Source organism: Cervus elaphus, chromosome X (genome assembly GCF_910594005.1).
Source record: "Cervus elaphus chromosome X, mCerEla1.1, whole genome shotgun sequence".
NCBI lineage: Eukaryota > Metazoa > Chordata > Mammalia > Artiodactyla > Cervidae > Cervus > Cervus elaphus.
This window is the reverse complement of record NC_057848.1, coordinates 71,166,248-71,180,978: the sequence shown is the minus strand read 5'-3', so window position 1 is coordinate 71,180,978 and position 14,731 is coordinate 71,166,248. Positions and strand designations below refer to the sequence as shown.

The 14,731-nt window shown below is 46.3% G+C and overlaps 1 protein-coding gene across 2 annotated transcripts in view; it reads left to right on the top strand.

Moving 5' to 3' along the window:
• The window catches only part of IDS (iduronate 2-sulfatase), a 28,481-nt gene extending 14,233 nt beyond the window's left edge, over positions 1-14,248 (top strand). The window contains exons 9-10 of one of the 2 annotated variants that reach the window (XR_006339797.1): positions 12,025-12,163; positions 12,326-14,248. Coding sequence is in view for 1 of the 2 variants with exons in the window: in XM_043895657.1 (XP_043751592.1) it covers positions 131-603 (473 nt within the window). In the remaining variant the exon portion in view is untranslated. Of the gene's footprint in view, positions 1-130; positions 4,738-12,024; positions 12,164-12,325 lie in introns of those variants that run through there. The other variant, XM_043895657.1, reaches the window with a different exon arrangement.
• The last annotated feature ends 483 nt before the right edge of the window (positions 14,249-14,731 follow it).

The following is a 14,731-nucleotide window of genomic DNA, read 5'->3' as shown; positions in this document are numbered from 1 at the left end:
CCCCTGCTGTTGGGTGAGGACCTGAGTTGGCTTTGTTCCTAAAGCTCTTGGGCTAAAAATAAATGCTGTAAAAGAACACAAGTCAGTGTGTGGGGCTGTAACCTGCTCCACGGGTGGCTTCCTCTTTCAGGCCGGCAAACTGAGGACCTGGTGGAGCTGCTTTCTCTCTTCCCCACACTCACTGGACTTGCGGGGCTCCGTGTTCCTCCACGCTGCCCCATCCCCTCGTTTCACATGGAGCTGTGCCGAGAAGGCCGGAACCTCCTGAAGCTCTTTGAGGGCCGTGGTGAGGAAGAGGAGCCCCATGTCCGTGGTAATCCCCGGGAGTTGGTTGCCTATAGCCAGTACCCTCGGCCCGCTGACTCTCCTCAGTGGAATTCTGACAAGCCGAGCTTAGAAGATATAAAGGTCATGGGCTATTCCATACGCACGGTAGACTACAGGTATACTGTGTGGGTGGGCTTCAATCCCCAGGAGTTTCTGGCTAATTTTTCAGACATCCATGCAGGGGAACTGTATTTTGTAGCTTCTGACCCTTTGCAGGATCACAATGTGTATAATGATTCTCTGGGTGAAACCCTTCCCCAATCATTCATACCTTGAGTTCGCCAACCACAGAGATCATATATAATGCCAGTGAGAGAAGGGATTAGAGCTGGTTATTTCATGATTACCCATACTATTGGAGTCAACCCCAGGGGCAGGGAGTCAAAACCTGCATCAGTAATTTGACCTAAGAATATGTAACAGCTGCAACTTGATTTTGTCATTGTAATTGGGCTGAACCTTTTCTTTCTTTTTTATTTTTTTTGTAACAGTCATAGCTTATTTACTGAATGAATAAGCACAGAGTGAGCAAGTTGAAATTGTCATAGCTTCAGCTATCAAGAGCATAGTAACTGAACATAGCACTGTACTCAAGAAATATAATACTTCAATTATTTGTGAAATGTAGTACATTTCAAAATGTAACCACATGTCAAACTAGGTTTGATACTATAAATTCCTGGTTCTTTTGTTTATAATTTAATAATATATCTAATTTAGCCTGATACACTCAAAATATTATATCAACATGTACCCTAGGTTTTTTTTTTAATGTAAACTTAATAATGCTAGATGCCAATACCTGAAAGTCTAGCTCTAACTTTTTCAAGATTGCAAATCTTCAAATCCAAAAACAAAATATGCATGAGGTGATTACTGTGGAATTTCTATATCAAATAATAAATAATGCTAAGTAAACTAGAGGCATGCCATGTATGAGAAATTTAGTTAAAATTTTTCAGAGACTTTCTGGCACAGACAATAATTTGTTAGCAAGTAATATGACCCTTGAACACCAAGGCCATCTTTAAAAGTCATCTTTATTCACAGTGGAAAATAGTTGAAGGCATAACTGTACACCTGAATTGAGACATTCAAAACCATTAGCATTCTTCTTCTCTGGAGATTCTTTGTTGCAAACATGTATTTATCCAGGAGGCAGGAAGGAAATAGTCTACTGTTAGTTGCTATTACAAATAACATTAATTTTAGTAAATTCTAAATTCTTTTGAGAACTGTGAAAGCTATTCATTAATATCATATTAGGTGATTTCTAATTCCCCAGATGGTGGTTCTGTATTCACTAAACAAAGTTACCAGGAAAGGCAGGCAGTAGTAATAAGCTTAGCCTATGTCATCTTAAAAATAATGGGATATTCACAGGTCATGTTCACTACATGTTGATCAGTCATCAGTAGTCATCAGAAGAGTGAAGCACTCTGTTAATAAACAGAGTAGTAGTCCTGTATCAAAGTAACTTTTTGTAATTCTTTACATGTGCTGCTTTGGTGTTTAAAAGGTAAATGTTTGTGAACCAAAATACAGCAAATTAATTTACTGCACTGTATTACATTGTAACCAAAAAGGCAAGATATTATAAGATTACTTCAAATCAGTAAAATTTCAAATACAGATTTTTGTTTTTACTAAGCCTACAGTGGAGGCGTATATGGTGACACAACAGTCTTCTAATTGATTCAGTGACTTCATGTTCTGCCAACAGTTTGTACTTGAGAAGTGAAGGGCCCTGTTCCTCTCTGCCGATCCCATCTCTCTTCTGGAAGCCTTCGCTTTTGTGGATGGTGTCCCTCAGCCTTTTCTTTTTCCTTCTCCATCCTTTCTATTGCTCACATCACTTCGATGCAGAATTTTACAATCCAGTTCAGTTTCTCGTGATGTCTTTTCAGGGTATTTACCTTTATCTCTTACTTTACAGTTATAAAGCTTTTATTTTGAAGCTTTTATTTCGAATTCCTGGTTGACTATCATCTGTACACTTTATTGTTTTTTCTCTTTATTTCTTGAAGCACATTCTAGTATCAGAAAATCTCCAAATTGTCCTCTTGCTGAAGTTGTAAGCTGAACTGTGCTGAAAAGAGCAGAGTGACTCGCATTCTGGCTGTCTCTCACCTGCGTGACCAAAGCCACTGCTGGGTCTGCTCGGGGGTGTTTTGCATGTAGATCTGACTCTGCAGGAAGAACTTCTGTCTTCTCTTTTCTCGGTGAGGGCACAGACTCAGAATGCTTCTTCTCTCCTTAGGTCTTAGCTTTCCTTGGCCTCCCTTCACAAATGTCTCCTTTTAGAAACTCGGCTGCGTTTCACATGCAGGGGCATGCTCTTCTAAATCAGCTCACAGGTGATGGTTGCTTTTTGTGTTTTTGACACTGATGCCAGGGTGGAGCCACTTGTGCACGTCTCTAGCATTCATCCAGATGAGCAGCTGCTCTCTGGTTTTCACATATCAAAGCTGACCACATTCCTTATCTTGACCTGGCTTAGGGAAACCACATCTTCATTGCATCACATAGCTTTTCTCCAATCCTGCTGAACTGGACACATTTTATGAATGGTTCTCTAGTCATTCTTTGTAGAAATCCCTATTTCACTTGAGCCAGGGGGTCTTTCATGCAGTTTACTTGAAACCCAGACCAGTGATCTCAGAAATCTTGAGTGGCCCTAATTCAGAGGCTCAGATACACAAGGGGGCAGCTTCTGCTTCAGGGTGTCTGGGCGGCGGTCTGAGAGCCTGCACTTCTGACCCTGCTCCTCCAAAGAGTGCCCTTTGAGAAATATTGCCACGTGTGTGCTGACCAGTAGCCACTAGGCCCCAGTGAATTTAAATTTCCATGAATGAAATTACAACCAACATTTCAAAAGCAGAATCTCTGTTTCACTTGCCCTGTTTCAAGTGCTCAAGAGCTAGTGTGGGTAGGGCACTGGGGCACCGTATGAGACAGATCTACAGCCTTTCTGTGTGGCAGAAAGTGGACTGAACAGAGCTGCCCTAGGTTAACTCTAAACTAATTGACCTGATCCACCTGGCTGTTGACAGGTTCCTCCCATGGGCTGATTCTCTCCTGTTTGCCCACAAAGGCTTGTCCAGCGAGGAGCCATGTGTGTTTGATGTAAGTGCAGAGCAGGGAGTTCCCTCTGCCAACTGACCTCTTCCTCTTCCACCACCATTGCTATCACCCCAGCCCTTCCCACCTCCTTCCCAAGTAGTTTACCTCCCCCCCTCTTTCCTCCCCTGCTCCCCTCAAAATCCATGTGTCTTCCTAAAATCCCTCTTTGATCCTGCCCTTTGAGAACACCGTTAGTGCCTACTTCTGGGTCTACACAGACCTCCGCTGAGCAGTCAGAGTCTTCCCTGACTCCACAAAGCCCCTTTCCTTGGCTGGCCAGTCTGTGAGCTGGTGCCTATCTCTCCTTTGCCAATCCCTCCCTCCCGGCCCGCCCCTAGGTTGTTCCCTCCCCACTTTACCATCCATCCATACATAATCATCTGCCTCAGCCTGCTTCTATGCCTCTACTTCCAAGAGGATGAGGGCTCTGAACTCTCTCGACTGCATTCTTGGATGAGATGAACGTCACTGAAGAATCTTGTGGGCACCTTACTTTAATAAAAGGGTTTCTTTTTCTGATTGTAAAATTAATGTGTTAATTTTAGAAAAAATGGAGAACAGAAATGTAATAAAAGGTAAGAAAACACATCAGTATTTTACACCAAGATAGTCACTAAATATCTTGCCTTTTGGGGGTGTAAATTTTTTACATTGTTGTAATCATACCATGTGCTTTATCATGCAGTTTTATATTCCTATTTTCCTATGTGGTTATTACAGATACTTTATATTGGTGGTAGTATATTGTGTAGTTTTATCATAATTTCCTAAACTTTCTTTCAGTTATTGGCAATTTAGTCAATTTCCAGATTTTCAGTATTGTAAATAATGTTGTCATAAGCAACTTTGTGAATAAAATGTTTTTGTGTGTTTCACATTAATCCCTTAGGATTGGCACTTAGTGCCAAGCTGCTGAAAGCATCTCCATTTTAGTCCTCTCCTGCTCCCTTAGGATAGTAAAACTGAAAATAAAGCAAACAAGCATACAGATAATACAGACCATAAAAACAAACAAAAACCCCCACCCTCCCAATAATAGCTGAAAGTAGAATCCTATTTGAGCTTTGAATTATTTACTTATTAATGGCCTTGATCATTGTTCTCTGTGTACATTTGTTGGGCATTTGTATCTCTCACGTGAGTTTGCCTTTAAATTTCGGGTTTTGCTTTCTTAAGTAATCAAACAAATTGCTCTTTTCCTATGTGATTTTTCCCCTGTCTTTTCCTATTAAACATGAGACCCATCCCAATCTAGAGATTTAATAAATATTCATATTCCTCTCCTTTTCTTGTGGTTGATTTTTATACTTAATTTACCCTGTCTCTCCACCCCATGATCAGAAGAGTATATATGCTCATTTTGTAAAACTGGGAAGACATGGGAAATGGTGAAGATGACCAGTAGCCACCTCCAGACACCTGGACACCTACCACATTAAATCCTGTGTTCAGGTGTTTTGGTCTAAGGTAATGTTAGCCTGCTTTTTCACATTGCCGGCAGTTCTTGGTTAACAGTTGTCATGACTGCACCACCCTTCCTACATTAATCTTTTTTTTTTCTTGACAGAAATTCTCAACTTCTGTATGCTTTAAAAAACTGTAGTAAAATGCATATAATGTCCGATTTACCATCTCACACATTATTAAGTGCACACACCGTGGATTAAGGACAGTCAGTGTTAATGCCGCTGTCACCAGCATCCATCCTCAGAATTCTTCCTCTTGCAAAAGTGAAACTGTCCCCATTCAACAGTTACTGCCCATTCTTTCCCTCCCACAGCCCCTGGTAGCCACCATTCTACTTTTTGTCTCTGAATTTGATTACTTTGTAAACCTCATATCAGTGAGATCATGCACTTGGTTGCATTTTGTGCCTGGCTTCTTTCGCTTAGAATAATATCTTTAAGATTCACCCACGTCGTAGCAGGTACCTTAATGTCCTTCCTTTTTAAGGCTGAATACTGTTCCATGACATGGATAGACTGCATTATGTTTATCCATTCATCCCTGAGGGCACTTGGGGTATTATAATGCTGCTGTGAACGTGTGTGTACAAATACCCAGCCCATGCTCACGTCTAAGCAGTTAAAAATGGTGGGGTGTGCTGAGAGATAAGACTCAGCTGGCTACAGAAGGCAGGATTTCTCCAGACCCTAGCAAGGGGCTGGCCCTCCTCCTTCAGGCCAACTTCAGCGATGCCTGCCAGGTGTCCAAGCTATCCTATCTCACTGTGTGAGAACGAGGGGGTACACATTCGCAAATGAGACTCAGCTCCTTCTCCAGTGCCCAAGTCCAACCGGTTATAGCTCCTCCTCTGAGTCTCAGATTCTGGCCTGGGCTCACATTAAGCTGGAAGCCAGCTGCCAATGTTGGCCTCTGCCCATCATCTCTTTGGGCCTTAGGTACAGCCCCTTGTGGTTGAACCTGCTGTCAACCTCACCCTTCCCACCCTGGGCAGTCTCTCTTCTGTGAATGAGACCTTGAAGCTGAGAGGGCTGTCACTGATAGGGGCGCTCGGGTCACCATATTGTTGTGATGCTCAGAGCCCTCACTTCTGTTGGGGACTTGCCCTCCACAAGCTACCAAAGCTCCTTGGGTGTCTCTTCCATGTACTTACTTGCTGGGGCAGAGGCTGCCTCCCTGTCGAGTCTTTGATGTGCTCAAGAGCCCACCCTCAAGGGCTTTTCCTTGAAACAGGGTTTCCTGCCCAAGATGGCTGGGAGCCAATGGCCCTAGTCACCAGACGATGGCCATCCTTGGCTCCGGATTCAGGGCTGTGATTCTGGGCCTCTGATGGAGACAAGTCCAAGCTGGAGAAGACAGTTGTGGTTTGGCTTGGCTTTGGATGAGGTACCCGCATAGGATCACATGGCACAGCCCGGGCAGGAGGAGCAGAGCCCTGGGAAACAAAGATGAGGCCTAGTGTACTTGGCACTGGCCAGAGAGCAAGAGTTAGAATGCGAACAAAGGCCAAGGGTTAATAAGGGCTTTTGCTTTTTCCTGCCTGCAATAGGCACTGGGATTTATGCAGGGGAGAGGGTTTGCAACAGGATCGAGGCTGACATTTACCAAACCCTTGTCCTAATTTATCGTTGTTTCGAGTGTTTTGGACAGAACCTTTTGCGAGTGATTTATATTCAAAACTCATTATTTACTTAACAGGTTTTATCAATTAATCTCTTCCATGCTATTGAAAATGTGGCCTTGTATGTGTGTTAAGTGCACCATGAGTTATTGTATGAATAAATCACATAAATTTGCCATTACCAGTGTGTGCAATTCTTACTGCTGCTTCAAGATGGCTTGCTGCTGCCATTAAATGAATGAGGCCTTCAGCAACTCTCAGTGCCACAGTCCAGGTGTGCCGTGGGGTGGCTGCAGGAGCTGGGGTCATGGTGAGAGGAGTGAGTTGCACCAGAGTGTTCTAGAAGCACCTTTCTGGGTGGTGATACTTCTGCCAGCTTGCCCTGCAGTTAGAGACTCCCCAGAAAGAAGGAGGAAGCAAGCGAGGTGGCCAGTCAGTGGGTCTCTGTTTAGGGAAACCAGATATGCAATAGTAATGACTTAGAGGAGGGCCAACTTGTTTTCTTGAAGGAAATGGGTGGAATCCTGGGGTCCCAGCTGGAAAAGTCACCACTCAGTACCTTGATTTAAAAGTGCCTTGGTGAGCCTAGCCTTGTCTCTTTCCACCTGGCCTCGTGGATGACTTTAAGTGAAGAATTGGAAGGTCTTTGAGGATGAAAGTGAGGACTCTGGAAGATCCATCATCCCTTTCCAAACGGGTCAGGACAGATTGGATGGACTGGGTGACCCTAAGCAGGTGAAGTATGTCCCATGGATCTATTTGCTGGCTTGTTTACGATGACCAGGGAATACATGCATGCAGCAAAAAGTTTAAAAAGCACAGATGTGTATGCAGTCTTCATTGTGTGCAATTCATTTTCTCTTCCATCCTGTCCCTAGCCACCCTGCTGTCTCCTGAGACAAGCATGGTTACAGACTTCTTGTGAAGTGAAATTTGAGAAGGATAAACGTAGTCATAATGAGGCAGGGGGAGGGTGTGGGTGTGAAGAGTGACGCAAGAGAACGGTGTCACATAAAGCTTCAGTGTTTTGGCCAGCAGCTTAGAAGGCTGTCCTGGTGTGGCGTAGCTGCAGACTACATGAACGAGCATCCAAGAGGAGGGAGGTGATCAGTCCACAGCCAGCCAGCACCTGAAGCATCATATGTAACTGAGGACCTGGAGTGGTCATGGACCCACAGAAGACCCAGCGTGTCCTGTTAGGGACAGCTGAAGGAGGAATGCTCAACTTGGGAGAGAAAAGATTTGGCAGCAGGTGGAGGGGGGCAATGGGGAGCAGAGCAGGGCACTATGTTGATCTCTGCAGAAGCATCACAGGGAAGGGGATTGGACACAGTTGCTACTGGCCCCAAGGAAAGAAGCTGGAGGGATACAGATGGTCGCTCAGTGAAATGCTGAACTCTCCAACAGCAACTCTGGGTTGGAAAAGCTTGCTTATAGGTGTAGTGAGGTCTGTGTCACCTGAGGTATGTAAGCAACACTTAAGCCAGTGGTTCTCAATGTGAATTATTCTTCCCTTGGGGACATTTGGCAATGTCTGGAGTCACTTTTTGTTGTCACAAGTTGGGGGAGGGATGCCAACATTGAGTGGTGAGAGGCCAGGGAGGATAGGAAGCATGCATAGGACAAAAGTCAGTTGGCCCATGTGGCAGGAGTGCCAAGATCCAGAGACCCTGGCAGGTAATCATTTGCTGGAGCACAGCTGACTCGAAACACCCCTTCTGTCTCTGGAACTTTTATGATTTGGGGAAGACACATTCAATTATTAAAATAGTGTGCTGGCTATATAAGGTGAGTGGCCCTTTGCATATAGCTTTGAAAAAAATCTTTCAAGAGGGCAAGGAGTTTTCAAATACAGATGAACATTTTCAAACAACAACAAAAGGCTTCTATGGTAGTAATTAATTGGATTACTCCTTTCTTCCTGTCCAGAGATTTTCCCATCTCAGCTTCCTCTCTGATAACAAAAGAGTTATATATATATACTAGATAATTTATTTTAAAAAATAAGATTGAATTCTTCCCTTATTGCAAAAGTATTTACATATTTATCACAGAAAATATACAAAGCAAAGATAATCTAACACCACAGTGAACTCGATGTAGCCCTTCCTGTGCACAATATATGCAATGATTGGACCTTGTTCTGCATCCTGTTTTCCTCCATATTTTACAACCTGCTTTTCTCATTGTATGATCTCTAAGGGCTTCCCCAACCCCAACTTTCTGACATGCAGTTCTGATGCATTTCCATGTGAGCACGTGATGCTGTTTCTTGGAGGACAAAGCCTGAAAACTTGGTGTGTCCTTTCTCTCATGACTGCTAATCCATGAGGCTATTTCTACAAAGGTTAACACCAAAACTGCTGCTCTGCCCAGCACTGACCTTCATATTGTCTGTGCTGCCATCTCCAGTCATTTGGATGCATAACCACTTCCTTGGGTTTCCTGCTCCTTCTGCACCCCAGTCCAGTTCACACAGTTCTGATCTTTGCAAAATGCAAATCTGATCGTGTCACCATTTGTACATCCCTCACAGGCTTTCCTGGTGGCTCAGTTGGTAAAGAATCCACCTACAGTTCAGGAGACCTGGGTTCGATCCCTGGGTTGGGAGATCCCCTGGAGAAGGGTATGGAAACTCACTCCACTATTCTTGCCTGGGGAATCCCATGTACAGAGGAGCCTGGCAGGGTACAGTCCATAGGGTTGAGAAGAGTCAGACATGGCTTAGTGACTAAACCACCACCACCACCTCCAAATGTGTCAATGGCTTCCCAGTGAAATGAGGGCAAGCAGAAATGATTTAACCTGGCCTTTCTGTAGGCACTTCATGGTTTTGTTCCTACAGACAGGCCTCCAGGTCCTGATGCATCCTCCTCTTGTCTTCAGGGCCAGCTGGACCCTCACCTCCCAAGAGCCTTCGTCTCTGCTGCTTCTGACTGGGCCAGGTGGCATCATGCCCACCCAACTCCTTCATAGCCCTCAGCTCACTTGTACTTTCACACTTGCTTTGGGACTGATTTCATTTATATCTGTTTCCCCAGGAAGCTCCATGGGGGCACAGAGTGTCCGTTTTTGCACTCTTATCTCCCAGTGCCTAGTACATGGTAATATATACAACAAATATTTGTGGGATAAATGAGTACCTGTGAAGTATTAATGTAATTCTAAATTATTAAAATGTAGGAATGGAATTTCCAGGTCAACGTGTGTGTGGAGGACATTTGTCATGATTTTGGCCACCAGCATCACCATCTTTGGGGCTTTACTTTTGGGTGGAAGGCATAGCCCACTTGCCATTGCAGAGGCACAAAATGTTGGGTGCCCACCTTCCCTGTGACTCCCTTGTGTCTAGAGAGCAGGTGTGTGATGTCCACCCAGCTAGGCAGACACCCACCCCCCATTTGGCCATAGGAGGTGATGGTGGTGCAGCACACAGGCTCTGCACCCACAGCAGGCAAGTGGTGGCCACCAGTGCCCAACTATTTCGTGGTGCGATTTCGGCTGTGGTCGTGGCAGCTGCCTGCTCACCTATGTCCCTACCTGAGCCTGAGACTGCAGCCTCCCCTGGGACCCTGTGAGTTACTCCATAGCCTTAAGAAAAAGAAAGCCAACATCTTTTCTGCTTTCAAGCAACCAGGATTCCTCACTCATATAAGGTATGCATGTGACAATCTAGAAGCTGATGCCAAACTGGCCTCCAAAGGAAGGCCCAAATTTGCACTCCCTTCAGCAGGGCAGTGCACCAGGCTGATCCCTCTCCTCAGGTACACTTTCTGTCACTTTGCAATGACCTTGTTCTCAGGAAAGGGACATTCCCTATTCATTTCCCTATGCTAAGCCTCTAACACAGTGCCTGGCACATTTTAGGCATACTCATGTTTGTGAATTCCCATCTCTCAGAATTTTCCACAGTTTATTGTGATCCACACAGTCAGAGGCTTTGGCATAGTCAATAAAGCAGAACTCTCTTGCTTTTTCGATGATCCAATGGATGTTGGTAATTTCATCTTTGGTCCCTCTGCCTTTTCTAAAACCAGCTTGAACATCTGGAAGTTCATGGTTCACGTATTGCTGAAGCCTTGCTTGGAGAATTTTGAGCATTACTAGTGTGTGAGATGAGTGCAATTGTGCGGTAGTAGTTTGAGCATTCTTTGGCATTGCCTTTCTTTGGGATTGGAATGAAATTAAAAGACGCTTACTCCTTGGAAGGAAAGTTATAACCAACCTAGACAGCATATTAAAAAGCAGAGATATTACTTTGTCAACAAAGGTCCGTCTAGTCAAGGCTATGGTTTTTCCAGTGGTCATGTATGGATGTGAGAGTTGGACTATAAAGAAAGCTGAGTGCCGAAGAACTGATGCTTTTGAACTGTGGTGTTGGAGAAGACTCTTGAGAGTCCCTTGGGCTGCAAGGAGATCCAACCAGTCCATCCTAAAGGAGATCAGTCCTGGGTGTTCATTGGAAGGACTGATGTTGAAGCTGAAACTCCAATACTTTGGCCACTGATGTGAGGAGCTGACTCATTTGTAAAGACCCTGATGGTGGAAAGATTGAGGGCAGGAGGAGAAGGGGACAACAGAGGATGAGATGGTTGGATGGCATCACCAACTCAATGGACATGGGTTTGAGTGGACTCTAGGAGTTGGTAATGGACAGGGAGGCCTGGCATGCTGCGGTTCATGGGGTCACAGAGCCGGACATGACTGAGCAACTGAACTGAACTGAACTGATGTTTGTGAAATGAATGAACAAAAGGAATTTTTTAAAAAGACAATTTGAAGAAGACTAAAGGCATCTTGGGGCTCCTCAGGTGGTGCTAGGGGTAAAGGATCCTCTTGCAGTGTGGGAGACGCAGGAGATGCAGGTTCAGTCCCTGGGTAGAAAAGATCCCCTGGAGGAGGAAATGGCAACCCAGTCCAGTATTCTTGCCGGGATAACCTCATGGACAGAGGAGCCCAAAGAGTCCAACAGGACTGAGCAACTGAGCAGGCACGCACGCACAAAAGCTCCAGTGCATTCAGAGACTAGACTAGGGAGGACGCCCAGGCAGCTCGTTATTCCACGAGAGGGCGCTGAAGCGCAGAGCCCGGCAGCCTCTGGGCCAAGGACTAGCAGGTGCTCCAGGGGGCAGTGCCGCCTCAGACCCAGGTCCACACACTTCTCCCACCACCTGTGACCCGGTTCTCCGTGGCCCCCCAGCAAGGGCTGCTGCAAGGGCGTCAGCTCCTCTCCTTGGGTCTCCCCACCCAGGAGGTAGATTTCAGCTGAAATGATGTGCAAACAGGCTGGCTCAAAGCTGTGGCACTGCCGGAATATCACACTGTGAAAGGGGAAAGGCTGGTGACCACCCATTCGGAAAAGTGCCTTTGTATGTACCTGGAAGATTCACGTGTATGTGTGCGTGTGTGTGTTTAAGGATCAAGAGCCGGCCCCTCTATGGCCATATTTTTCATTTCCCTTTATTCTTTGTATTGCTTTCAAATCAAAGGGAAGCTGCGGCAGAGAACCTTTTGCCCCGAGCTGCATATATGAAAATGAACAAGGTTCTGGGAGTCGTGTGTTTCCAATAATGGATCGGCGGTGCAGCCCTTGCTCGGAAATGAAGCAAGACTGTTGCTAGGTTGGAGGTAAGAGGCAAGGGGTGGGGGTGGGAGTCCTCATTCCAGTGGTTTTACCTTGCCCACATCCTCCAGCTAGCCCTTTAAGTATCACCAGCTGGTAGAATAAGAATCAATTTCGAGGCCAGTCTTCTCTCTATTTAAATGATTTTTTGACGTTTCCATCATCAGGGCTTGATAGTTAAAGAAGATTCACAAAGCCGAGTCCATTTGGAAGAGAACGACTGTAAAACTGGGTCATCAGACGCGTTCCACGTTGGCACGCAAGATGAAATATAACCCTGGTCTGGTCGGAGCTTCACAGCCAGAGGCAAGAGCTTTGTTTCCACGTGGCGCACTCGGATTTGTGCCTTTCGGCTGCGATCCTCCCACGCAGCCCTGGCCGCGGAGGTGTCTTGCCTACAGCAGTTGCTGGGCCGGCCTCGCGCTCTGGCAGGCGGCGGAGACCGACTGCGGTTCCTCGATCGACCACTGGAGGCCACTGTGGCACCAAGAACGCGCGGAGGGCGCCCAGTTGGCGGAGTGAGAGTCCCTTAGGACGACTGGCACACTCAACGCACCGACAGTTCTTGAATTCTAGTCCAGGATATAAAGGATGGTGTTATGAATTAACGAGAAGAAAAGACTCGGCAGATGAAGCGCGGGTCTCGGCTTCCCTGGGGTTGTTTTCTAGCTACTTTCTAACTCATTTTCCGCCTCTGGGACTGGGTCTCATCTGTATCCCACGAGATGCAGGCTTTCTGTATGGTGAAAACGCCCTCCAGAAATGACACAGGGGAAGAAAAACCGCGGCTGCAGCCTGTAGTATTTTATCCCCCAGTACTTTTGCAAAGCAGGATATTTTACTGTTTCTCCAGTTTTGGCAGCAGGTGCTAGCCACCAAGAGGGCTGCAGGAGTAGCGCTGCCTGATAAAATCCAAGATACCCGGTTAAATATGAATTTCTGATGAACAATGAATACGTGGCTTACTATCAGTACGTCCCACATGTCACATGGGTCATGCTTAACTAAACAATGATTTGTTGTTTTTCAGAAATTCCAATTTAACTGGGCATCTGGGATTATGATTTGCCCATTCTGCCCACCCTCCGCTGGCAGGATGCCTCAGGTGGGGTAGCAGTGAGCTGCCCTGAGGGGACTTAGAGCCTGGGAGTAGTTGGGGCTGAAACCAGGCACTGAGAGTTCTAGTCCAAGCTGGGCAGTTCATTCAGAGAACATACAGGTCCTTAGACCCACCTAGCAAATGGGAGTCTCAATTAGCAGAAACAACTGGAGGTAGTGTTCCACTTTTCTCTTTTTGTTTACTGCCCTCGATTTAACACCTACACAGAGACACCAGCTTCAGGGGAGTTTATTCCGAGCTCAACCGAGTTCAACCATTGGTCACCCGGTTATGGCTCTGGGAGGGCCTGTGCACACAGGACGCACTGCTACAGGCCCTGCCCCTGGCATGGGCACCCCACAGTGGAAGAACCAGCACTAATTTAAACCTGGGTGGCCTGAGGAGGTGAAGCCTGTCAAGGGGCGTTTGCCTGGTATTACAGGAGGCAACAGCAGGCATTTTGAACGTGGGGCTCCTGAGATCACTGGGGTCCCAACATACTCCTGCTCACATCTCCAGACTCTTCACAAGGCTCTCCCATCTGACTGGAGGGGTCCAGGACTCAGTGGGGATGTGCCACCACAGAATTTTTGTCTTCTGGTTTTGGCAAGTAAATCAGATTCCCAAGGAGCACCCTGTGTCTGGCCCCCTCTTTTGATCAGCTTGAGCCTTTAGATGTCTAAGCAGAAACCCTGGGAAGGTCCAGAAGAGCCCACACAGATCAGGGTTGATCCCATTCTGCCATGTGGAGGCTGAATGACCTTGTGCAAGCTACGCCCCCTCCAAAGTGTCACACCCCTCTCCCCATCGCCCAACTCCTGGCAATGTCTGGCCTCTTTTTCCAAGCTCCATGAGATCAGGGACCCTCTTGAAAGTGAGGAATCTGCACACTCCAAGCTGCGACTGCTGGCATAGGAATAGTAAGAGGGAAGGGGGTCTCTGGTCAGGGGATACTTCTACAAAAAAATAGCTAGGCAATAAAGTTACTCTAAGTATTAAGGTCTATGGCAGTTATTTGAAACATTCCTTCATTGTTTGCCTGGAGGTTAGGGATTGTGTTTCCATCTCTACTTTCCCAGTACTGACACTGAATCCCTGACCCTGATCCTGCCCATGACCCATGGGGTGACCTGGGACAGATCTCCTTCCTGGGCCTGGGCCACCCCATCTGGGGCTGATCCTGCCCAGCTGTCACCCTCAAGAGTCCTGTGAAAGGCCAGCTCTTCTCCCAACAAGAGCTGTGTTTACTATGAGCAGCAACATGATCTCTGGGGTTTATTTTCGGAGTTTAGCCTCAAACCAAACACACACACACACACACACACACACACACACACACACACACACACACACACACACACACACACATTTCCTGACTTCCTGGGGCCAGCAGGGTCTAGCACTGGCCTGACACCAGGTCAGCCTGCAGCTTGAGGGCCGCTTCCAGGATGAGCTCCCAGGCCTGGGAGAGGCT